At 40.2% G+C, this 26,356-nt stretch overlaps 1 protein-coding gene across 2 annotated transcripts in view; it reads right to left on the bottom strand.

The window, feature by feature from the left end:
* epha4b (eph receptor A4b) overlaps positions 1-26,356 on the bottom strand; it is a 353,857-nt gene that overhangs the window by 289,326 nt on the left and 38,175 nt on the right. For both annotated transcript variants that reach the window (XM_072572897.1, XM_072572898.1), the window contains exon 3: positions 13,443-14,103. In XM_072572897.1, the coding sequence (XP_072428998.1) occupies positions 13,443-14,103 (661 nt within the window). The remainder of the gene's footprint in view (positions 1-13,442; positions 14,104-26,356) is intronic.

The following is a 26,356-nucleotide window of genomic DNA, read 5'->3' as shown; positions in this document are numbered from 1 at the left end:
CGGTGTGGATTTGTTGGGCCGAAGGGCCTGTTTCCACACTATAGAGATTCTATGACTGTGATGAACTTGTTTACTTTCTTGGCTCCATGTAATCTGAAGTCTAACTTTATGTATTGTAATTTGTTTAATGCAAGGAACACAGGAGTCAAAGGTAGAATCAGTCAAAGTCTTGTGAGCAAATGTTTGCTACAGACAGGCTGGAATTGCCAAGTAAGATTCCTGAATTCTTACACTGAAACATAAACTCAATAATGATGAATCTATACACTGCTGCATAATGTGACAAAATCACTTGTTTACAAGCTGTGATCTGCACTAACTACAGTTTTAAAGTCTATATTTTTTCTGATATTTCCCAACTGAAAATTATATCTCCAGATTTCTGGAAGGGAGCAGTGGTTAATTGGGCTTCCTGGCAATGACATCAGATGGCTGAGAAATCATCTTACGGTTCAGTTTCTAGGGAAATGGAAGCTAATTGGGAAGAATAAACAGGCTGGGAGATTGAATTTCAGACTGTGGTCAGAAAAAGCAGGGCTCTAGAAAGCCCAGTTTCTATCCAATAGGATTAATTCATACATAGGGGCTCATGGTGAAGCTATCAGTGTGAGTCAACTGAAAGGGCAGAAATCTAAAGAGCTGTGAGAGACATCCGGGCAAATGAAGGTGATTTTTAAATACTCCAGCTGACCATATTGTGAACTGGGGTGTTATTGACTGATTGGATGAAGGGGCTTCTGGGAAAGCTATGCTATCAGTACCGACATGACCTGAACAAAACAGGCTCTACTGAAGTACACCTTGTTGGTGATAATCATATCCGTGAATCTCAAATGGAGTAAATAATATTCAGAGAATCAGATCTTCATTAACTAAGAGTGACTGAACTTCATCAGAGCATGTTAGAGCTGGAAGGAGGACTATTTGACAAACTTGTCAAACTTACTTTGGTTGTATGAGTGATTTAAAATGTCATTTATACCTTGTACAGAATACAATTTGCCAGTTAGTTCACCTCTAATTTTTTTGCTTTTCGTTTAACTGAAACAGCAAAAGTTTTAAAAAGTGAAACCTTCCTCATGAGTTTTTTTCTGTTGGACTGGTTAGGAAGTTCAGTTTTTTAAATGTTTTCCAAAAGGATCTTCCCAATGAAATGCCTGGATACACATGTTTGATTGACTGATTGTCACATGTATTTGCTACATGTATTTGTTACAAATATAGTTTAAAGTGTTATATAATGCCGCCGCTTTCCGGCACCATGTTAAAACAAGCTAGTTAAAAACAAATGATCCAGTGCAGCAATTGTTACAACTGTTAGCAGTGTTTAAAGTAACAAAACAGAATAGGTAAATAGCCTAATACTGGAAACTGACTGCCCATTAGAATCTTGGCTGAGCATGCTATTTCACCATGGAAAATACCACAGCCAGACCTAATGTCATTTCTTCCTCACACCCAAACATATGCACTGGGTATTAGTAGGATTCTTCACATCTTTTCTGACCTCTGCCCCAGAATGCATTGAACAGAAATTGATTTAAATGTATTTCTGGTTTCAATGTTGTTTCATTTGGCCAGTGCATCATTGGCTTGGATTTCAAGGGATCCCAAATAACTCTTCCCAACAGATCTCTACTTGTACTATTCCTTCTTCAGAACCCCACACTTAGATTCGCTGGAGATTTCCTGATTTGAATGGTATTGAATGATACCGATCTGTTATTATTAGCCACAATGCCAACAGTAACAGGGCAGTGCAGTGGCTCAGTGTTTAGCACTGCTGCCTCACAATGCTAGGGAACCCACAGTCCAGAACTGTGCAGGTTATGTGACCATGCAGCGTCCATGGAGAGAAAGCAAGTTAACATTTCAAGTCTAATTGACTCTTCAAGTTCCAACTTCATCTTTTCCAACTCAAACATTCTTTCCCTTTCTTTATCTTCTAATTTCAATTGCCTCATTTGCAATTTAAGTTTTTCTAACTCCACTGCACTTGATTGTTTCTCTGATATACTTAACTGCTTGACAAACTTCATTACAATTTCAGCTTTCCCATGATCCTTAGCTAAACCCAATTTTAGCCTGTCTGCTAAAGCTAAAAGATTCTCCTTTTGCCGTCTTTCTAAACTTCATTAGCAATTTGGGAAGCATCTTCAAACCCCAGAACCTCCCTAGCAATATTAAGGGCCATTTCCCACTTTTAATTTAACCAACAATAAACAAACAAAACTAAATTAAACCGATTTTCCACTTCTCACCTAAATTTTATTTAAAGATCTAGGACACTAATTTCCAAGTCTGCTTAAATCTGCTGGGACCTCTCGTACTCTAAATCTGTTCAAGTCTGTCCAAAACCATCCAGATTCCAGACCTGATCCATCCAGATTTGTCTAAATCTGTCCAAATCTATCCAGATCCTGGACCCAAGCCCTAATCAAAGCGTTAGCTTGCTCTCCATGAATGCTGTCCGACCCCGCCGTGATCTCCAGCATTTATTTGTTTTCAGTACAGATTCCAGTATCAGCAGTAATTTGCTCCTATGTAGGTTAGGTGGATTAGCCATGGTAAATGAGGGATTATGGGGATCAGGTGGGGCAGGGGGGTGCTCGGTCTGGGTGGGATGCCCATTGGAGGGTCAGTGCAGACTCAATGGGCTAAACAGCCTCTTTCTAAATTGTAGGCATTCTTACAATTCTATGAGTATCAGCCAGTCAATCATTTTCCTTCCTCACAACATTAGGCATTAAAAATAATTCAAAAGATCACAGAAAGCAACTGACATCATTTTGAAGTACAAAGACACCTAGACATGCCACAAACAGTATTCAGTACGGCACCAGCATTACAGGGAACAGCCTACTCACAGCAAGGTCACCATGCATTGTATTTTATATAGTGCCTTTCATGACCACAGCTTGTCTTAAAACATTGTGCAGTCAATAAAAGTGTACTCACTGTTATGATATAGAAAGCCAAGATGATAGACTGTGTGGGAGTGGGGGTGTTCATCCACATTGGCAGTGTTCAGTAGGTAGAGAGATATAAGGCGGTGTGTTCAATCACTGTCTTGCCTTTATAGTGAGCAAATTCAGCTATCAAGCAAGATTGCACATTATATTTTTCAGCAGTGTGTTATTAGGCTCAGGCATACTGTACATACAAAAGTGGAATACTGTTACTTAAGCTAAACACTATAGTTATAACCAGACTAATGCAGTCTTTTGGAATTGAAAATGCACTCTATTTTTACTAAACAGGCCCCTGCTGCTTAACAACTTCACACCTTATCGCATTCAAACAGAGGTGTCAATCAAACACAAAGCTTGCTATAATAGCTCTAAGAAGCTCTTTAGCCCTTGTTATTGAACAGGCCTGTAATATAAAAGCTGTAACCATGCATGAGTGTCTGAACAAAAAAAATGTAGATCCCAGATACTTTCATCACAAAGCCTGTGACCTTTTGTTTACAGCCTAGGGTTTAAAAGCATCATACTTTTAAACTAAAAGCTTGCATCTCCTGGGAGATGTGGGAGATTTTAAATGCCTGCTAACTGTAAAAACAAAAATGATAGACAGTTATAATGGACATGTAATTAACAGCTTGATTTAATGTGGTTGTCAGCGGCTCTCCATACTATATCATTATAAGATATATGGCCCAAAATAAGACAATAATGCAAGTCATTGAAGTCAACTTGTCATCACAAATTACTATTCTGCAGGACACAGGCATTTCTGATGTAAAGTAAGCTGGCATCAAACTTGGCAGTGGACTGCGGGTCCCCTGTGATCTTTGAGACAATGCTATGTTTGCAGCATTTAAACAGTAAGACGTTGAAGCTTTTGTCAGAATGTCATGCAGTTCCATCCTTCGGGATAACTTTGCTGCAAGGATTTGCTCATGAAGATCATCACGTTACACACAATGTAAAGACTGGTAAATGCTACCATAATTGCTCATCCCATCCAACCCATTTAAGAGACAGTAAGGCCAATTAATCCTTTACTGAATAGTAGCAGAAGATGACAATGGAGTTTGAGTCCTATAACTCAGCCAAGACAACCACAGGCATTTCTACTCGACACTGAACCACATACAGTATGGTAAACAGAATTCAAAAAACAGGGAAACTGCTCCACTTTGTTATCACAATTGAATTAAAATTTCAACAAATTGAAAACGTCTAAACCCCCTCAGTTAGGTCACTTTGCATCATAATGCAGTACAGGTAGAAACTCCTTTGCTCACATTTCTGGAAGACATATCAGATGACCTGCCATCTCCTTCGACATCACTTTTATTGCAAGGGTTTGGAGCCTAACAGGAGCGTAATCTTGCTAGAATTTACAAAGGATTGATGAGGCCCACCCAGATTAATACATCCCATATTAGTCTCCATATTTAAAGTATTATTTGAAGAATACTTGCATATTAAGGGAGTTCAGAGATGGTTCACCAGCTTGATTCCCAAGATGAACATGTGGTCTTAACAGGAAAGGTTGAGCAGCATAAGCCGATATACTCATCGTCGTTTTGAAGAATTAAGGGGAATCTTTATGAAGCACAAGATTCTGAGGAGGGTTGACAGCATTGATGCTAAGGGAAGGGGATACAGTCTAAAAATGAGGGTCTCCCAAGAGACCAGCTGAAAGTTCTTCGCTCAGAGCATCATTAATCTTTCAATTTTGCACCAAATGGGGAGTTAAAGTTGTTATGAGGTGAAGGAGAAGAACAAGTAGAAGATGGTGTAAGGCTACATCAGATCTTCCACGGTCTTGAAGAAACTTCAGGGGTCAAGTTGCTACTCTCACTATTTCTCATGATCTGTTAAACTCATTCCTGCTGTCTGTTGACTGACCTCATGAACCTCCACTATTCCCACATCAACCGCAAAATGCACAGACTCTTCATTTCCTGCCGACTTCCTTGACCAAAGTACATAAAGCACACTGTACCTCATGAACCATTGCTGTCCATGCAGCATCCAAAATACAGTTAAGAGGGAAATTCCAGGATTTTAACACTGTGAACATTGATAACAATTTGAGCTAACAAGTTGAACAAATCAAAATGGTAAGTGGTGGCATTCCCACACATCTGCTGCCCTTGCCTTTCTAGATTGGTCTCAAATTGGAAGGCATCTTGGTGAACCCTTGTCCTCGAATCTCTCTCCATCTATGAGTTCCCTTTAAAATCATTAAAACCACAATAAAATCACATTAGCTCCAATATTCCAGAGAATATAAATTTTATCACCTTTTCTTGTAACCTAACCCTTTAGAGTCTTTCTAGTAAATATGGCCTTCCAAGGCTGAAACCTGTACAAGGTTGGGTACTTGGCTAAAGAAACAGCATTAAGCAAAACCCAGGACATTGCTCCCATTCAGACACAAAGGGAGGCAAATGAGCAAGTGGCCAGCAAACAAATTCAGAACAGAGACGTGGAGAGCAAAACTACAGCCTAGCCTTATGAACAAGCTAACTTGTTTTAATTCAGAAACTCAAATAGTTCCATCAAGTTACAATTCAAACTTTAGATGCTCAGTGAATGAATCTTTAATATTCAGTCAGTCAATCTAATGGAAAATTTCAAATAGGGCTTTGGTGAATTGCTCATCAGGACAAGATGCTGAAATATATAATGATGGTACTTCCACAATTTTCTCCACTCAAGTTCCAACATGGGGGTCAGCAAAGGAAACACAATTATGCAAGAGTGTTGAACGAGATTACGTTTGTTCATCATCTTTGAATTGAAAACATCAACAGTTGCCAAGCAAACAGACTGACACACCATCACTGCAGATATTTCTGTTTCCATATTTATTAAACTTAAGTATGAAAGAAAAGGCCTATTTAAAAATGGGGAACTATTTGGAATGGTTTTCTGATTGGCTTGGAGGGCAACTTGCAGGTGGTGATGTTCCCAAGCATCTGCTGCCCTTGTCATAGAGATGTACAGCAAAGAAAGAAACCCTTCGGTCCAATTCTTCCATGGCAACCAGATATCCTAAATTAATCTAGTTCCATTTCCCAGCACTTGGCACATATCCCTCTAAACCCTTCCTATTCTTATACCCATCCAGATGCCTTTTAAATGTTATAATTGTACCAGCCTCCATCACTTCCTCTGGCAGCTTATTCCATTATGCACCACCCTCTGCATTAAAAAATTGCCCCGAGGTCTCTATAAAATCTATCCCCTCTCACCTTAAACCAATGCCCTCTAGTTCTGGACTCCCCCACCATGTCTATTTACCCTATCCGTGCCCCTCATGATTTTATAAACTTCTATAAGGTCACCCCTCAGCCTCAGATGCTCCAGGGAAAACAACCCCAGCCTATTTAACCTCTCCCTATAGCTCAAATCCTCCAACCCTGGCAACATCCTTGTAAATCTTTTCTGAACCCTTTCAAGTTTCACAACACCGGGTTATAGTTCAACAAGTTTATTTAGAAGTCTAGCTTTTGGAGCGCTGCTCCTTCATCAGGTAGCTGTAGAGCAGGATCATAAGACACAGAATTTATAGCAAAAGATGAGTGTTGTGCAACCGATGTAATATATTGAAAAAACCCAGATTGCTGTTAAGTCTTTCATCTTTCACAGAATGGGTTGCAGGTTTTGGTTCCATTCTAATCCATGTGAGACCTGCAACCCATTCTAAAAGATGAAAGACCTAACAACAATCTAGGGTTGTTCAATATATTGTATCAGTTGCATGACACTGTGATCTTTTGCTGTAAATTCTGTGTCTTATGATCCTGCTCCACAGCTACCTGATGAAGGAGTAGCATTCTGAAAGCTAGTACTTCCAAATAAAACTGTTGGTCTTGTGTGATTTGTAACTTTGTCCACCCCAGTCCAACTCCAGCACCTCCACATCAAAGTTTCCCAACATCCTTCCTATAGAAGAGAATAGAAATGCACACAATATTCCAAAAATGGCCTAACCAATGTCTTGTACAGCCACAACATGACCTCTTAACTCCTATACACAAAGTTGAGGGTTTGGAAAGTGCTCTCTCAGGATCTTTGGCAAATTCCTGCTGCTGATGATGGTGGCTGGTGGAATGACTAAATGTTTGTGGATGTGGTGCCCATCAAGTGGTCTGCTTTGCTGTGGATGGTGTCAAGCATCTTGAGTGTTACTGGAGCTGCACCCATCCAGATAAATGGGGAATATTCCATCACACTCCTGATTTGTGCCTTGACTTTAGAAGCCAGGACATGAGTTGTGATGCTACAATGGTTAAAATAGATAGCCTGTGTGATCTAGTGGATGGATATGGGGCACAAACTTCAGCTCAGCTTAGTCATAAAGTCATAAAGATGTACAGATGGAAACAGACCCTTCGGTCCAACCCGTCCACGCCGACCAGATATCCCAACCCAATCTAGTCCCACCTGCCAGCACCAGGCCCATATTACTCTAAACTCTTCCTATTCATATACCCATCCAAATGCCTCTTAAATGTTGCAATTGTACGAGCCTCCATCACATTCTCTGGCAGCTCATTCCATACACGTACCACTCTCTGTGTGAAAAAGTTGCCCTTAGGTCTCTTTTATACCTTTCCCCTCTCACCCTAAACCTATGCCCTCTAGTTCGGGACTCCCCAGTCCCAGGGAAAAGACTTGGTCTATTTATCCTATCCATGCCCTCATAATTTTGTAAACCTCTATAAGGTCACCCCTCAGCCTCCGACGCTCTAGGGAAAACATCCCCAGCCTGTTCAGCCTCTCTCTATAGCTCAAATCCTCCAACCCTGGCAACATCCTTGCAAATCATTTCTGAACCCTTTCAAGTTTCACAACATCTTTCCGATAGGAAGGAGACCAGAATTGCATGCAATATTCCAATAGTGGCCTAATCAATGTCCTGTACAGCCGCAACATGACCTCCCCAACTCCTGTAGTCAATACTCTGACCAATAAAAGGAAAGCATACCAAACACCTTCTTCACTATCCTATCTACCTGCGACTCCACCTTCAAGGAGCTATGAACCTGCACTCCAAGGTGTCTTTGTTCAGCAACACTCCCTCGGACCATACCATTAAGTGTATAAGTCCTACTAAGATTTGCTTTCCCAAAATGCAGCACCTCACATTTATCTTGAATGAAATAATGAAGCTGAAAACAAGTCAATTTGAATAGAAAAGTCAGGAAGTAGAATTAAATTTGTGGCAAGGATTTGGAGGCTGATGCAATGGCCAAAAATGATGTTGCTTGTACTCCAGAAGTTTAAATGCAGGAAGATGCAGCTTATCCAAGACATCATTTGAGATTCATTTTATTTTGTTCAGTTCAAGCCAGTTCCCTAGTTAGTTAACTCAAACTGGAATAGTTAGTTTCTCTATTGGAAGTACTTCAGCTTTCTCTATAATTAGATGCAAATAAATAGTTACAATGAAGCCTGAGCCATAAATTAGAATATATTAAATCCTCACGTGACCAGCAGAAAGCTTTGGGCTTTTTTAGTGCATTGATTCATGTGCACATTGTAATTTGAATTCAGTTTATTGGCAGCTAAACCTTCGATCCTGTTACAGTTGAAAACAGTCAAAACGCTTGCATTATTATTGAGTTGTGATTAATAAATCAGAAGGGTACATCACTATTGGAAAGTTAAAAATCACACAACATCAGGTTATAGTCCAACAGTTCAATTGGAAGCACTAGCTTTCATCAGGTGATTAAGGAGCGTCGCTCCGAAAGCTAGTGCTTCCAATTAAACCTGTTGGACTATAACCTGGTGTTGTGTGATATTTAACTTTGTCCACACCAGTCCCACACTGGCATCTCCAAGTCATCACCATTGGAAAGCTGTTTCATTTCTTCAGCTTCAAGAACCAGCATAGGACTAGATGTCATTATTATTACCATTACTACCTTTTCCTTCCTTGAAGGCATTAACTTGTACTTGGGTTTTGGCTGCAGATTGTACATCATCTACAAGATTATTATCTAGTGGTACACAGTGGTACTATGGGCAGCATTTCAAGTGACCTTGTGCTCACTAGACATGCTCGTGTGTTTCCCAGCTGGGCTCACTAGTGGAGGACGGCTCATTTTGCAGCTCCCTATCCCAAAATGCTGGAAAATACCCTGAGACTTCCCTGTTCCATTTGTGTCAGCCACTCATCAACTTTACCAGGGTATGCAGGGAAGTTCACAGTTTGATCTCAGGCCTGTACTGAGTTTAGCTAATCCTAGCTAAAGATGGACTTAAGGGGAAGCTGGATTTGAGGGTTAGAGAAATAGAAAGTTATATGAATGACATCAGGTGAAGATGAAAAGAGGACTGTGTGGATCATAAACACAACTGCTAACCAAATGGGTTGAATGATGTGTTTTGTGTTTTGCAAACTTCAATGGTAGGACCATTAAAAATGACCACAGTGGCCCATTGTGGCAAAAACAAGTCACATGATGCCCAAAGTCCTACGTTCCACACCCACAACTCAACATTCTCTCATTTCCACCCAGCCTGCCTCAGAAATTAGCAATCTCCTCATACCTTCCCAATCTGGTCCACACCCCAAAGATAAAACATGGGTCTGAAGGTGGAGTATTTGAAAGGTTCTCCCACCTCTGTGCACCTGACCTAGGAATGAAAATAGTGCCACAGTGTAGGGACAGCTCAGCTGTTGAACTCAACTGTACATTCAGTGACAATACAATGTGTTGTCCCTCAGGCGGGAAAATAAGGAGTGTGACTAACTAAAGACACAGCTCCAGAGGACGAAATTGTCAGTTCTCTTACACACAGGCATTTCAAATATGACAAAATAATTGACTGTGCAAATCATTCATGCATAGTTTTTGATCAACACTCTATATCACTGCTCATCACAAAAGTAATTCACTTGAGTTTAATTCACAATTAAATGCAACCTCATCTCATTTACCAGAGGCCTTGTTTTCTATTCATGTGTATAATCTATTCAGTGGAATTCAGAGCTTCAATCAACAGTTTTTCCAAAGATTTTCTCAATTTTATTACAAGAAAACAAACTGTACATACAATACTGATTCCTATTCTCTTTTTAGTTGTGTGAATTACTACTAATTTTTGACCAACCTAAATTCTCTTTGAGAAGAAAGCTGTCTCCATTCATGCCTTCAGTGATTTCAATATGGTACAACGTGAGTGTTCTAATGCATAAATCACTTCACAACCACCAATGACATACAGTGACAGGAACTGATCCATTAGAGTTGCGTAATCTGCAGGACGATAATCACCTGAATCATCCAATCTTCAATGACCTTAAGTCACTGACCAAAACATCCTCAGCATGTGTTCAAAAGACAACAAGCGCTTGCATTTGAAAGGTCCACTCTTCGAAGAATCTCTCTCTAAAACCTAATAAACCGAGCTCTTCACGAAAAGGTTAACACATTCAAACTGGGTACCTGATGGAATCCAACACTTAAAACAGAATCTTGTTAGACCCTCGAAGGCCAATTTTTGAGGCAGGACTGGTAGTAGAATCGAAAAGGTCAGCATCAGGTTCAGACTGACACCTTCCTGACTCCAGGCAATCTTGCTGGAGGTGGACAAGCATATGCAAGCTGCTACCACCCTGGCAACAATGAGTAGTCAATAATGACCAATTCTGTCCACATTTGGGGGAGACAGAGAGAACACCACTAGGATATTCGGAGGGGGGGGGAGAAAGAGGGGGCCTCTTCCTGAGCATCAAACCTGGCAAGGGCTGGTCAAGATGGCCTTCAGATGGCAAACTGGGTGACGAATTCAAAGTCGAATTTTAAATTGTTTAATCTTTCCTTAACACAGAGGTCTTTGCTGACTCCCAGTTGAAGTGGTTTAGATAAGCCTTTGAAGATTTGCTTTTTAAAATCAGATAGATTTGTCCTATGCCTTAGCAGTGATGACATCAGCACAATGAAACTCTAGTTACAGTTGCTAGTGCTGCTAACCAGATCATTAATAAGAATAAATAACTGGCTGAAAGTTATTTCCTGGTGCAATTCTTAATTAATTCAAAATAATTACTTTTATTTGTTCTAATTAGCTTCTGTTGTATTTTCATCTAGAAAATCTTGGTTTACCTTGCCTGGTGATCCTATTATTGTTGTTTCTATAAAATCATCTTATTATATACATTATTTCCTTTACGCTGTCACAAATAACTTTCATTTTCCAAGTCTACTCTTCTCTTTATCCATTGTCCTGCAGATTTTTCTTTTTTTAGATACTATTTTTAGAAAGTCATTATTATTACAAATAATATTAATTCCTACAATGAACGTGACTACAATTCAAGTATCTTTTCCAGACGTTTCTCTCATTTTGCTCAAATGTAGGATTTACTTTTAATTCCAGATTCAGAAATACACATAGTTTTTGGGCAAGTTAATTAATTGCAATTTTAGTCACACTTAATCCAACTGCTGTCCTTACAATGTACTTTGTCATATGTCCAACGAAGATTTAGGAAACTGTAAGGGTCCTTTCACTCTTGTCATGTAACAGACAAAATCCACTCTCTTGTTATGTGCCTTATTAGGGCCCTCCTTATAGTGACAGGCAAGGAAACTCTGCAGCAGGTTCATTTAAATGAACACATCACCTGTGAATCCTGTCACTGTTTAAATGTCATCCTGAGGCCTACTTGGCACACAGGAGAAAGGTGTTTGTGCTGCTACATATCCGAAGGATACCTAATACTGCTTTGCTTCATAGAACTGCTACAACCAAAGAAAACTCGTGACATTATCTGAAGAAATTATCTGACAGGCTTCTTCAGTTTCACTTTTATTTACATTGATTCTCAAAATGTCACGTTTGCCAAATAATAAGATACAGATATTCTTCATGCATGATATAAAGTGATAAAATGACAAACTGTGGGTAGTAATGCTGTAATGTTTGAATTCAATATTTTGAATTGATTTTGATCCAAAGTATGCAGACTTGGTGGGGTAAGTTTCAAAAAGGCTTGGCAGTTTCTCAAGATTATTCTGTTGTGCTTTCCAAGATAATTTCTTCTCCCTCAGTTCCATTAATAATTATTCTTCAATTCTTTACTCATGGAACTGTTTTGTGTTTGAGGATTAGAAAATAATTATTAAAGGAGCAGAATAGGAATGTATTATTGACATCTGAGATCAGCCAAGATTGAATTGAATGGTGGAAGAGTCTTAAGGGAATAAATGGTCTGATTTTGATCTCATGATCCCTCATCCTCAGTATCAGACCAGAGGTCAATGATTACATGAATTAATAATTAAGCTGTGATTTAAGCTGTTGGTCAAGCAATATTGGGGACATGGAAAATTTTAAAGAATATTCTTCCTCTGGCACAAATATAGAGACTGGGAATCTACCATTTTTGTTATAATGCAAGGTATACGCAGAGGGGGCATGGAGACACTACATTTTTGTGTCTCTCTCTCTAAGTCTCAGAACTTGTTTATGCATGCAGAGAATAGTTCAGTTTCACCCCAGTTTGTTAAGCAAAAGGCAATGGACACTAAAACAATGTTTCCTCACTTGACAAACTGTTTTCAGGGCATAATCACAAATCTGCAAGAGCAGGTTTAGATTGAATATATGCAGCAGCAGCTGGGGATGAGATGTCACACACAGTTTGCAGTTCTGAAAGAGACATCATGCATGTGGGACTAAGACCATTAACCACTACTAATCCCAGATTCTGGAGTTGTTCAATACCTCTTACACAGCTGAGTTTCAAAATATTACTTCAAGCACTCTGGCATCTTCCCCCTTACTAGACATGCTATCTTTTGTTAAAACGGCTTGATTTCTGGAAAGGCATCTGATCAGAGGAAGTTGTAATTTTTAGTTAAGTTTGGCAATAAATCATTTGATACTTTAAACAGCTTGTGACTGGGGTGAAAACTAAAATCATGGAGGAAGTGGATGGATTGTGGTCAAGTGTCATCTCAAAAGTAATCTTTTAACCGTGGCAATACGCTTGAATTAATGCTCAAAAAAGAGCATTACGTTTGAAAGGATTTCCTTAAACTTGATCAAGTAGTAGTAGCATTAATATTAGTAACATAGGAGGAGTTGTAGGAATAGTAATATTCCTTTTGTTCAGAACTTCAATCTTTTGAAAACCAAAATTAAGTTGCATATTCAAAATGTTCATCTTTGCAGCTGCATTGTAAAACAAAATCCACTCATCTTCCAAGATGGAGTGATCCTGTAGCTCTTTTTTTTAAAAGTAACATTTCAATGCATTTTTACCATCTAGTAATGTACAAACTTGTCAAAGTTTTACATTTATGTTGCCATATATAGCTCACATCTTTATAACGCCTCTACCACAGTTAACTCTCCAAGACACAAGAAACATTTGTAGAAACAAGCACTCTGTCTGTCTGGGGCAGATTGTGCCTGTTGTATTGACACACCAACCAAATTAGAAACAAAGGTACTTACGCTGGCAAGTATCTTTCTTTTCCTCATATCCTGGTTTGCAGACACATCGTCCTATAGGCACCAACCATCCTCCATCGGCACTGCAGTGCATCTTAGGTACATCGTACTCCTCAGAATTATTCACACAGGAGCCTCGGACCTCCACCAAGGAGGAGTCTCCCTCAGTCACCTTGTCGGGAAACTCTGCTAGGTTACGAATCGTTAACGGGCACTTTTTGTAGTAGACCCGCACTGATACCAAAGCGATGCAGGCCCCCACATCCTGAAAGGCAAGGTAAAAGCCTTTCTTTGTCAGGGATCCAATATCTCGTACCTCAGTGTTTAACTTCATCACCCTATCTCCAACATCCACCTGGGTGAAACTCTCATCAGCAGCAATCGTGTCAATCTTTATGTATTGAGTCTCCTTAATATACCACAAGTTGTTGTTGTTAGACTCATAATAATAGATGTTAAAGGTCTCCTTGCATGTTCCTGGGACACCTGGCAAACTGTTGCAGTCTCTGAGCGTAAATTTGATCTCAATATAAATACGATGGGCTCCATCCCGGGGAATCCAACTAGTCCGCAGCCAATTGTTCTGATAGGCTTCCATGACATTACAGACTTGGTACGTTCGCATTGGAGTGTTCCTCTCATCCATAACACTGATTTCTTCCCACTGCAATCAAGAAAGCACAGCGATAAGATCTGTTAGTACCACAAATGCCAACCAAGTATACAGAATCCTTTATATTTTTCAACACACCACTAACTTGTTAGTGAAATATTTCTGACAAAGCAAAATATTTATTTGGTACTTTATTGGAAGTCTGTGCAATAGATGCTAGCTTGACCCATTTCAACTATAATAGATATCTTTATGTTTTACTTTAACTAATGAATCTTTATGTAGGTCAACCATGACAATGTAAACCAAATTCAAGCTAATCTTTGTGGTTAGGATTGTGGTACAGGTGAATAAATAATCAGAATATTGCCTGAAATCACTACATTGCATTGAAATACAAATGATTGCCTGACTTGGAGTGTGGAAATCCTCCATAACTTTGACATAAAGGATAACCCAATTGTTCATGCTTAAAAGGGCAATTCTGACTGCTTAAAGACAGATGCCAAAGAACACGACTGTAACAATGTAATGCTGGCATTGGTTTTACTGCTGGACCTATGCACCACATAAAAATATCCAGCATTAGCGCACACATTTCAATCACATGCACATGTTATTCAACATGTTTCCAATTATTCTCATCCCAGCAATGCAAATACAACCATATCCCATTACAACTAAAAAGCCTTCCACATCTTGGAGGTTTCTGGCATAGATTCGGTAAAATGATCGTGGAAGCAAAGCACTTTATAGAATCAGGCACCTGAATGCAGAAACAATTAAGTCTGATTATTACATCTATTTTCAAGCAATAAAGTACGTTGCTGTTCCCTCACAAAAGGACAAACCTCTCACTACTACCATGTTGAGACCTCATCAGAATTGTAACGAAAAGAAAGGCTGGCCACCTACTCGGACAGAACAATTGGATGGCGGTGGCTGGGGAAGAGAACAATTGGATAGGGTGGCTGGGGAAGGGAACAACTGGATGGGGGTGGCTGGGGAATAGAACAATTGGATGGGGGTGGCTGGGGAAGAGAACAATTGGATGGGGTGGCTGGGGAAGGGAACAACTGGATGGGGTGACTGGGGAACAGAACAATTGGATGGGGGTGGCTGGGGAAGAGAACAACTGGATGGGGGTGGCTGGGGAACAGAACAATTGGATGGGGGTGGCTGGGGAACAGAACAATTAAATGGGAGTGGCTGGGGAACAGAACAATTGGATGGGGTGGCTGGGCAAGAGAACAACTGGATGGGGATGGCTGGGGAAGAGAACAGTTGGATGGGGGTGGTTGAGGAAGAGAACAATTGGATGGGGGTGGCTGAGGAAGAGAACAACTGGATGGGGGTGGCTGGGGAAGAGAACAACTGGATGGGGGTGGCTGGGGAAGAGATAACTGGATGGGGGTGGTTGAGGAAGAGAACAATTGGATGGGGGTGGCTGAGGAAGAGAACAACTGGATGGGGGTGGCTGAGGAAGAGAACAACTGGATGGGGGTGGCTGGGGAAGAGAACAACTGGATGGGGGTGGCTGGGGAAGAGAACAATTTGATGTAATTCCTGTCACAGATAAGACTCATTGAGTTTGTTAACTATACGGCTCCTCACTTTTTAATTTAAAGGCATCTTTTTATGCCCAATTTCAAAGAAAGTCGAATTGAAATGTTAATTTTTCTTTTACCCTTCAAATATTATGGGATTATTCTGCATTTAGACCTTTTCCAAAACTCTTCTGCTTTCTTCCTGAACCCAGAAGCTAATTCACACGTCCTGCAAACTCGCACTACAATTACTGCATGAGTCATGTACTATATTATTTTGAAAAGGGATGAGGTAAGACAAACCTCAAGTTGTGTCTGTGTTTTTAGAATTTTGGAAAGTGGATATTCTCATTCCTTGTGTTCAGATTCCTCCATGGTCATGGCCCAACTATTTCTGTAACCTCATTTAGCCCCAGCAGTGTTTAAAAAAATCTGTATTCCCCCCAAATTCAACCTCCTGTCTCCCTTCAATCTCTTACCTACCTGCTCACCTCTCCACCAATGCTGCCTTTTCTCCATCTCTAAGCCCAAAACCCTAAAATTTCTTTCCCAGACCTCTCCTTCTCACCTCCCCCTTTAAGGTGCTCTTTGAAATTGACCTCATCCATCAAGTGGTGCTGGAAGAGCACAGCAGTTCGGGCAGCATCCAACGAGCAGCGAAATCGACGTTTCGGGCAAAAGCCCTTCAGAAGGGCTTTTGCCCGAAACGTCGATTTCGCTGCTCGTTGGATGCTGCCTGAACTGCTGTGCTCTTCCAGCACCACTAATCCCGTATTTGGTTTTCAGCATCTGCAGTCATTGTTTTTACCTCATCCATCAAGTTATTAGTCACCTGATCTAATGTCACTTTAAAACCTCATGGAACATTTCTGCTATCTGGTTGACAAGTGCATTTTATTGGTATTCCGGAATTTATTCTGGAAGGCGTTTTCAGGCAGTTTTATTTTTAAATTGCCTGCATACAGTTATTCTTTCACTGACATGATCTATTTGTAAAAAAATAATCCTTCCCTTTGTTGAGACTCTCTTTTGACCCTATTTTGATTTCTGGTCAGATTAGGTGGCCACCAAATTCCTTGGCTATGGTGGAAACATTCAATTATTCCATTGAAACCATTCAACTGAACAGTTGACGATATCCAGGAAAGGATATGGAGGTTACAAATCTTCTTTCAAGAAAAATCAATTCCAAAATGACGTTGAGACTGTCCACACACACCAGTCATTTATTTAGCATCAATAATGTGACCTTGAAGCAGAATATTAGAATATCAACTTAGTATGGACTGTGTGCTCTCACTGCTCAAAGCTGACAGCAATTTATTATCTTCTGAAATGTGGGCCGATTTGGTAGAAATTTCCCTTCACCTGTCAAATTGCTAGCAGCTATTTTAAGAAAATACATGATTAATACATTACTCTGGAGATTTTGGTGAGTGAGAATTGTGCTTGGTCAGTAAGTACTGAGGATTATTAGTGTTAATTAATTTTTTTCCTAAAAACAAGAATTCTTCTTGGAATTAAGGTTTTTTTTCTTAAATTAAGAACAATTAGTAAAGGGCTAGACACAGACTGGAGTGTCGAGCTCTGGCCAATGCACTATTCTACGTTGCAGAGTACACAAAGATGCAACTAGAACAGCTGACCAGCAGCTTTGAAATAGTGTATGAGAAGTGAAGGCCAGTGGTATTATCTCGAGATAAATTATGGAGGAGGACAGCTAGTCTGGCCTTTTTCCTTGGATGGAAAAACTAGAAGGCATTGGTTTAAGGTGAGAGGGGAAAGATTCCAGAAAGGAGCTTAGGGGTAACTTTTTTCATGCAGAGAGTGCTGTGTGTATGAAAGGAGCTGCCAGAGGTGGCGGAGGCTGGTGCAATTACAACATTTAAAAGGCATCTGGATGAGTATATGTATAGGAAGAGTTTAAAAGAATATATGCCAAATGCTGGCAAACGTGACTAGGTCACATTGGGCGATCTAGTCGGTGCAGAGGAGTTGGACCGAAGGGTCTATTCCTGTGCTGCATGACTCTGACTCCATTTACCCTGAGACCCAGATACTGTAATGCTCAAGGGACCCAATTTCAAATCTCGATGTTGAATTTGAATTCAATAAAAATCTGGAATTATGAGTCCAATGGTGAATCACTGTTGACTGTCAGGAAAAACCCATTTGGTTCATTAATGTCCGTTAGGGAAGAGGACTTATTTATCTGGTCCAGTTAATAGGTGACTCTAGACCCACAGCAATGTGGTTGACTCTACCATCTAACTTTATTTGCTTATAATCCAGACTTCGCAATGTTGATTAAATTAATAGCATTTAAGATTGACCCAAAAATCTCTGAATCTATTAATTCCTGGCATTCATTTGCTAATGAAATTTTTTTCACTTTCTGGTTTCATAAAGACATTCTTAAAGAAAATCTTTAAGTCATGATTTTACATCCAATGGGTGTCTGCTGTAACATTCAGCACGAATGTGACCTTGGCATTAAGTATGAACATTAAAACCAGTGCATTCAGTCTTACTGAAGAAATATATGCCCAAAACGTCAATTCTCCTTCTCCTTGGATGCTGCCTGACCTGCTGCGCTTTTCCAGCAACACATTTTTAAGCTCTGATCTCCAGCATCTGCAGTCCTCACTTTCTCCACAATTAGGAATGCTGGCTTAGCCAGTGACCCCAAAATCCCAAGAATGATTTTTTTTAAAGTATATCAATAAAAAGCCAACAACACAAGCATTGCCTCCATTAATCTGTGACATATGAAAGCAAATGGTTATGAATACTGTCATTGTCATGATTCAGTGGGATATTTCAGAGAAAATGCTGAAATAGTTTGTTTAAAAGCCCCTGCATCAAGCATGAGCAGTGCTAATGATACTTTGCAAACAAATCTTGAATATCTTTACCCGATCAGAGCATTTTTACATCAAAAGACTATGACTTTTATAAAAACACAAGAATGTCTCAACAACAACAAAGAAGCAGCATGCATCTCTTTGTTGTGCAAAAAATAGCTGCAGGGAAATGCTCTGACAAACACTCCACACACAGTAAGAGAGGCACACTCATGCTTTCACTGCAGACCCTACAATTATGATTTTATTAAAATCCCTAACACCAGGCTAGTGCTGTTGTAAATAAACTTCAAGGATGATCTTCAACAGTGACTTACGCTTTAGAGTTATTTTTATTTTAATTTGAGGGATTCTCCTGTGTTTTCTTACCTTCCTGTCAGACTACTGCAATCCCAAAAGCTTCTTAGCAGAAAACTAACCCAAATGGTTGGTCCCCTGCTTTAGCAGAAATGTTCTTTTACTTGGAACTAGAAGGGAGTGGAGTGGGGGTGTTGGTGGTAAAATTCAGAATCAAACATTGCACCAAGGACAGGAGCAAGGACACAAGAATGGCCATCTCCTGAACCTAACCTACAACTTAGTTCCACAAGCCCAGAATGATAACTACTGGATTAATGGTGCTGGAAGAGCACAGCAGTTCAGGCAGCATCCAACGAGCAGCGAAATCGACGTTTCGGGCAAAAGCCCTTCATCAGGAATAAAGGCAGTGAGCCTGAAGCGTGGAGAGATAAGCTAGAGGAGGGTGGGGGTGGGGAAAGAGTAGCATAGAGTACAATGGGTGAGTGGGGGAGGAGATGAAGGTGATAGGTCAAGGAGGAGAGGGTGGAGTGGATAGGTGGAAAAGGAGATAGGCAGGTCGGACAAGTCCGGACAAGTCAAGGAGACAGTGCTGAGCTGGAAGTTTGAAATTAGGATGAGGTGGGGGAAGGGGAAATGAGGAAGCTATTGAAGTCCACATTGATGCCCTGGGGTTGAAGTATTCCATATCACATGGCACTTACATGAAGGTTCTACAAATTATAAAGATAACATTTAAAAATCATTTTTTTCTTTGTAGAAGGTTGATAGCATGATTTTAAGCTTATACAAGACAGTTTCCTACGGTTATTAAATAAGGATGTGCATTTCTTGTGAACAAAATGCGCTCTCAGTACTTCATGCAAGACATGTACAACAGAGAAAGCCAATTTCCAAATGTGCAATACTTTAAGTGTTAGTTTCATTTTGAAAACATCTGACTTTTTACTCCTTCCTCCCAGTTCCCTCTTAGAAGCAGCTGGAAAATGTCTTCAAGGAGATTTATGGTAACATCTGATGTAAATGATGTATATATTTCTTCAGTAAGACTGAATGCACTGGTTTTAATGTTCATACTTAATGCCAAGGTCACACTCGTGCTGAATGGTACAGCAGACACCCATTGAATGTAAAATCATGACTTAAAGATTTTCTTTAAGAATGTCTTTATGAAACCAGAAAGTGAAAAAAAATTTCATTAGCAAATGAATGCCAGGAATTAATAGATTCAGAGATTTTTGGGTCAATCTTAAATGCTATTAATTTAATCAACATTGCGAAGTCTGGATTATAAGCAAATAAAATTAGATGGTTTCATAAACGTTGATTTTGATATTAACAGCATTATCAAGGATAGTTCTGATTCCACATTGAGTTTAATTCAACATGTCTCTTCAAACCATGACAGAGATACATTATTACTTAAAACCAGAACTATAGTGACCTTAGAATTGCACTTTTTCAGGACTGCCATTATGACAATATTAATACAGGCAAACCAGTTTACCTATTGTCATGCTTAGTACCCTGTGACACAGGTATTCATCATGGTTGGTGGTATGCAAATTTAATGACATCTTTAATAGGGCAATCAATATCCTAAATCCGGCTGTACAAAGTCCTATTTTAGACTTATTTATTTTATTTTCCGAAGAGCTGATCCTTTTTACGTTACATAGGGTTGAGGTTACACAGTGATGGCCACATATTTAGTTGGGAAATAATGCTAAAGAGGTAGTTTCGCATTAATCTCCTGCTCCATGCCAAACTTGATATTCCATTCTAATGAAATCATTTGCATTGAATATTGGATGGGGGTTCAATTGGCAGATGTTACAATGCTACTCGTTTTTCACTATTATCCAAGGTACATTTATACCTGTTCTTGTCAAGATAGATAGTCGCAAAGATTCATTCATTCTTTACTGAGTCTAGTAAGTGGGAGTTGATTTATGGTTCCAGGTTTTGTGAATCTTGACTACATTAGGAAGAAATGCTGTTTTTTTGAATCCTAACGTGTCAAATGAGATATATCTACAGACACACGGTGGCACAACCATTATTTTAAAACAATAGTATCGCCCATGGCTTGTCTGCAGCAGGGAATGATCTACAGACCTATTAGGAGTCCTGCGGAGAAGCTATTGGTAACAGATCTTTTTAAAAATTGCATTACAAGTGAAGCAGGACTAAATATTCTCTCAGGAATGCGAATGCATAGTTCAAGGACAGAATTAAGACATACTCCAGCACAGAAATGAAAGTGCTGAACATACACTGTGGTTGGTTATGATTAATCTAACAAGTAAAACACAATTTCTCAACAATGCAAGTGTTTTTTTTAACATGGTATGACAGGACACTGGGAACTGTCAGTAGTAAGAGACAGATCCGTCATATTGTTTAAAAATATAGATTGAAACTGGACCCTGTTGATTACAATCTGTGTCAGCCCCGAAGAAGTCCTCCTAGTAGCTGAAGAATATTTGAGGAGATCTCAGTGCTCACTCGAGCATATTTACAACCATAAAACTCATGTCATGGATTCCACAAGCCCAGGAAAAGGCAAGTGTCAAGCAACTAAAACCTCAGTTACAACACTTAGGCAATGTTCCATTCTAAATATCACTGAAATCTTAAACTTAGGCTGCAATCTTAATATTTGTCCATTTTATAAACAGAAGAAGAATGTGTTAAGCCATGAAAAGGGAGGAAAGGAAAGGGAGCCATAAAATTAAGCAAACACAAAGTGGGACATGATGGTCTGGTCATATTACTATTAGACTAGGAATCCAGAGACCAAGGTAATTTTCGTAGGAGTTTGAATCCAAGAAATTTCAATATAATAAAGAATATCACTGGAATTAAAACATGACTGTGAAAGCATTGTCAGAGAAAAAGACAAATGTTCATGTCCTTTAAGAAGGAACATGCTGTTGCTACCTGGTCTCGCCTAAATGATACTCCAGATCCACACCAAAGGAAGCAGGCAACAAAGGATTAGGAGGAATTAAAGGAGCCATAACATGTCCCTGGCAAGTAGGATTAAGGAGAATCCAAATATTTTCATGTTACATCAGGAGCAGAAAGGTAGCTCAGGAAAGAGCGGTTTACTCAAGGACAAAGGCAGGAATTTATGCATGAAGCGAGAGTAAGTGGGTGAGGTCCTGAATGAGTACTTCACATTCTTTTAACCAAGAAGGACATTGATGATGGTATGATTAAGGAGAGGTATGTTGATATTCTAGGGCATTACACATTAAAAAGATGATGGTGTTGGGTATCTTTAAAAACATTAGAGTAGATAAGTCCCAGGGCCTGATCAGATCTTTCCTAGGGCACTGAGGGAGGTGAGAGAGAACACTGCTGGAGCCTTGACAGAGATCTTTGCATCCTCTTTAGACAGGGGAAAGATCCCAGTATGCTGGAGAAAAGGCAATGTTGTTCCTTTGTTTAAGAAGGACAACAGAGGTACGCCAGGAAATTGTAGGCCAGTAAGCCTTATTTCACTGGTAGGGAAATTATTGGAAAAGATTCTTAATGACAGGACTTCTTCACACTTGGAAAGGAACAGACGTATTAGGGATAGTCAGCATTGCTGTGTGGGGAGGTTGGTGGAGATCTTGTCTCACAAATTTGATTAAGTTTTTCAAGGAAGTGACAAAGATAATTGATAAAGGCAGGACAATGAATGTTGTCTACATAGACATTACTAAAAGGATTTGACAAAGTGCCTTATGATAGGGTGGTCCAGAAGATGAAGTCATATGGGATCCATGGTGAGTTGGTAAATTGGATACAAAATTGGCTTGGCCCATAGAAGATGGAGGATAGTTGTAGAGGAGAATTTTTCTGATGGGAGATCCTGGGCTGCAAGTCGACAGTTCCCGGAAAGCAGCAGCGCAAGTGGATAAGTTGGTCAAGGCAGCATATGGCAACCTTCCTTCATCGGTTGACACATCAAGTACAAGTCATGTTGCTGGTGTGTAAATATTTAATGAGGTCACATTTGTGGTATCTGTGAACAATTCTGGTCACCGCACCATAGGAAGGATACGGAAGCTTTGGAGGGATGTAAAAGATACTTATCAGGATGCTGCCTGGATTGGAGTGTATTAGCTATAAGGAAAGGTTGGATAAATTTGGACTATTTTCGCTAACGGGTCAGAGGCTGAGGGGTGATCTGATAAAAAGGATATTAAATTATGAGAGACATGGATGGGTGGATGGTTAGAGAGTCTTTATCCCAGGGTGGAAATGTCAAATACTGGGAAACATCGGTTTAAGGTGGGAGGGGAAATTTTTAAAGGAGACAAACAGGGCAAGTTTGTCTTTTACACACTGAGGGTGGTCAGTGCCTAGAACACGCTGCCAGAGGACATGATAGAAGCAGATATGATAGTTATGTTCAAGAGAAAATTAGGCAGACATAAGAACTGTCAGGGAATAGCAGGATACGGACCATGTGCAGGCAAGTGGGATTAGTTCAGAATGGTATCGTGGCCATATGGATATGGTGAGCCGAAGGACCAATTCCTGTGCTGTACTCTTCGATGGTCTATGTAATGTGGTTGACTTGTAACTTCTCTCTGAAATAGCCTAGCAAGGCACTCAGTTTTAACAATTGCTAGAAAGTTTCAAAACAAAACAGACAGAAACTAGATGGACTATTTGACATCAGAAACCGGCAACATAGCCCAGTCAACCCTGGAAAGTCCTCCTTACTAACATCTGAGGGCTAGTGCTAAAGTTGGGAGAACTGTTTAGGGTGTAGGTTTGCTCACTGAGCTGTAGGTTTGATATCCAGATGTTTCATTACCTGGTGAGGCAACATCCTCAGTGGCGACCTCCAAGTGAAGCGAAGCTGTTGTCTCCTGCTTTCTATTTATACGTTTATCCTGGATGGGGTTCCTGGGGTTTGTGATGATGTCATTTCCTGTTCATTTTCTGAGGGGTTGATAGATGGTATCTAGATCTATGTGTTTGTTTATGGCGTTGTGGTTGGAGTGCCAGGCCTCTAGGAATTCTCTGGCATGTCTTTGCTTAGCCTGTCCCAGGATAGATGTGCTGTTACAGTTCTTGAAAGTTATTTTGTTAATGACATTAGTTTTCTTGTTGTTATTTACAAAATACCTTGCAAGAACTGTAACAAACACTACATTGGACAAACAGGCAGAAAACTAGCCACGAGGATACATGAATATCAACTAGCCACAAAACGACATGACCAACTCTCACTAGTATCCTTACATACAAATGAGGAAGGACACCACTTCAACTGGGATAACACATCCATCCTAGGACAAGTCAAACAGAGACACATATGAGAATTCCTAGAAGCATGACATTCCAACTGGAACTCTATCAACAAACACATTGTCTTGGATCCCATTTACCACACAATGAGGAAAAGAAAGGAAGTGATGTCACCACCGGAAATGATGTCACCAACCCAAGGAAACCTAAACACATAAATAGAAAGCGGACCATACCTCCAGAGCTTCATCCGGAGGCTCACTGATGATGTTACCCAGTATGGGGACGAAACATCGGAAAATGAACTTTCTAGCTCAGCGAGCAAACCCACATCCAGAACCTCAACCTGAGCTACAAATCTTCTCAAAACTCACTTACAGGCAATGTCCCAGACGCCACCATTGCCAACTCTGAATATGTCCTGTCCTACCGGCAGGACCAACCCAGCAGAGGTGGCAGCACAGTGGTATACAGTCAAGAGGGATTTGCTCTGGAAGTCCTCAACATTGACTTTGTACCCTGTGATATCCAAAGGTATCAAAGTCAAACAAGGGCAAGGAAGCCTCTTACTGATTATCCTGTACCATCCATCCCCTGATGAACACTCAACACTCCTCTATGTTAATCATCACGTGGAGGAGGCACTCCAAGTGGCAAGAGTACAGAAGCGCCACACATTGAGCTGTTAGACCTAAAGGACACCGTTTCTTGACCATGACACAGGTGGTGGTGGTGAAGGAATGAACAAAAAAATACAAAAGTATAAAAAAAACTTAATTGAACACATTCTCACCAATCTGCTAACTGCAGATGCACCCACTCACGTTAATGACATCTTTCCTATAAAAGGGTGACCAGAACTGTATGCGGTAAACCAAAAGCAACCTCACCAATGTACTGTACAGCAGCAACTCAACATCCCAATACCTATATTCAAAGTTCTGACCAATGAAAGCAACTGTGCCAAACGCCCTTTTCACCATCTTGTCTACCTGCGATTCCACTTTCAAGGAACTATGTACCCGCACCCCTAGGTCTCTGTTCTTCAACTCTCCCCAGAGCCTACCATTAAGTGTATAAGTCCTGTCCTGGTCTGTCTTACCAAAATGCAACACCTCACATTTATCTAAATCAAACTTCACCTATCACTTCTTGGCGATTTACTAACCATACCCCCTATATTCACATTTAATCATTTATTTAAATGATGAAAAGCAGTGAACCATGCATGTGATCTCGCCTTACAAAGCAATCTACTGTGTGGAACCTTGGCAATAGCTTTGCTTAAGTCCATATAGACAGCATTCACTATTCTGCCTTCATCAGTCTACTTTGTCACCTCTTCAAAAACCTCAATCAAGTTATTGGGACACAATTTCCCATACAAAAACCAATGTTGATTATCCCTAATTAGTCGTCACCTCTCCAAATGCATGTAAATCTTATCGTTCAGAATACCCTCCATCACCTCTCCCACCATTGATGTAAGGCTCATCGATGTATAGTTCCCTGGTTTTCCTTACAGCCTTTCTTAAATAATGCCACCGCATCAGCCAACTTCCAGTCTTTTGGCTGTTGATGATACAAATATCTCAGCAAGGGGCCCAGCAATCTCTTCCCTAGCTTTCTGGAAATTTCTTAGAAACACATATTGTGTGACACTATGACCATGCTAAACAGGATAGACTTCAACAGATTGAGCTGCTTAAGAATGATGCACCATGCACCATTTGCAGCAGATCTGTACACAATCTGCAACTTTGTGACCTGACATATTCTACCACCCACCCACCCCGCCACTCTTTCGTTGCCACCAAACCAGGGGATTAACCTTGGTCAATGAAGAATGCAGGAGACCATGCCAGGGACAGCACCAGGCATATCTGTAAGAGGCAGCAACCTTAATGCTACAAAAAGATTAGTCATAAACAACAAGTGATAGACACAGTTGAGAAATTCTACAACCAATGGCTTGCATCTAATCTCTGGAGTCCTGCCACATCTTGACATGATTGATGATGGACAATTAAATAGCTTGCTGAATGAGGAGGCTCTACATATATTCCCATCCTCAAAAACAGAGGGATCCAGTACTTCAGTGAAAAAAGACTAAGCTGAAGTATTTACAATTACTTTTAACCAAAACTGTTGAATGAGTGTTCCATCTCCGCCTCCACCAGAGGTCCTAGCATCACAAAAGAACATTTTCAGCCACAAAAGCAGAAATTGCTGGTGAAACTCAGCAGGTCTAGTAGGATCAGTGGAGAGAAAGCAGAGTCAATGTTTCTGGTCCAATGACCCCGAAGAATTACAAGGTAAAGATTACTTAACTATCTAGCT

Source organism: Chiloscyllium punctatum, chromosome 6 (assembly GCF_047496795.1).
Source record: "Chiloscyllium punctatum isolate Juve2018m chromosome 6, sChiPun1.3, whole genome shotgun sequence".
NCBI lineage: Eukaryota > Metazoa > Chordata > Chondrichthyes > Orectolobiformes > Hemiscylliidae > Chiloscyllium > Chiloscyllium punctatum.
This window is presented reverse-complemented; position numbering and strand designations above follow the sequence as displayed.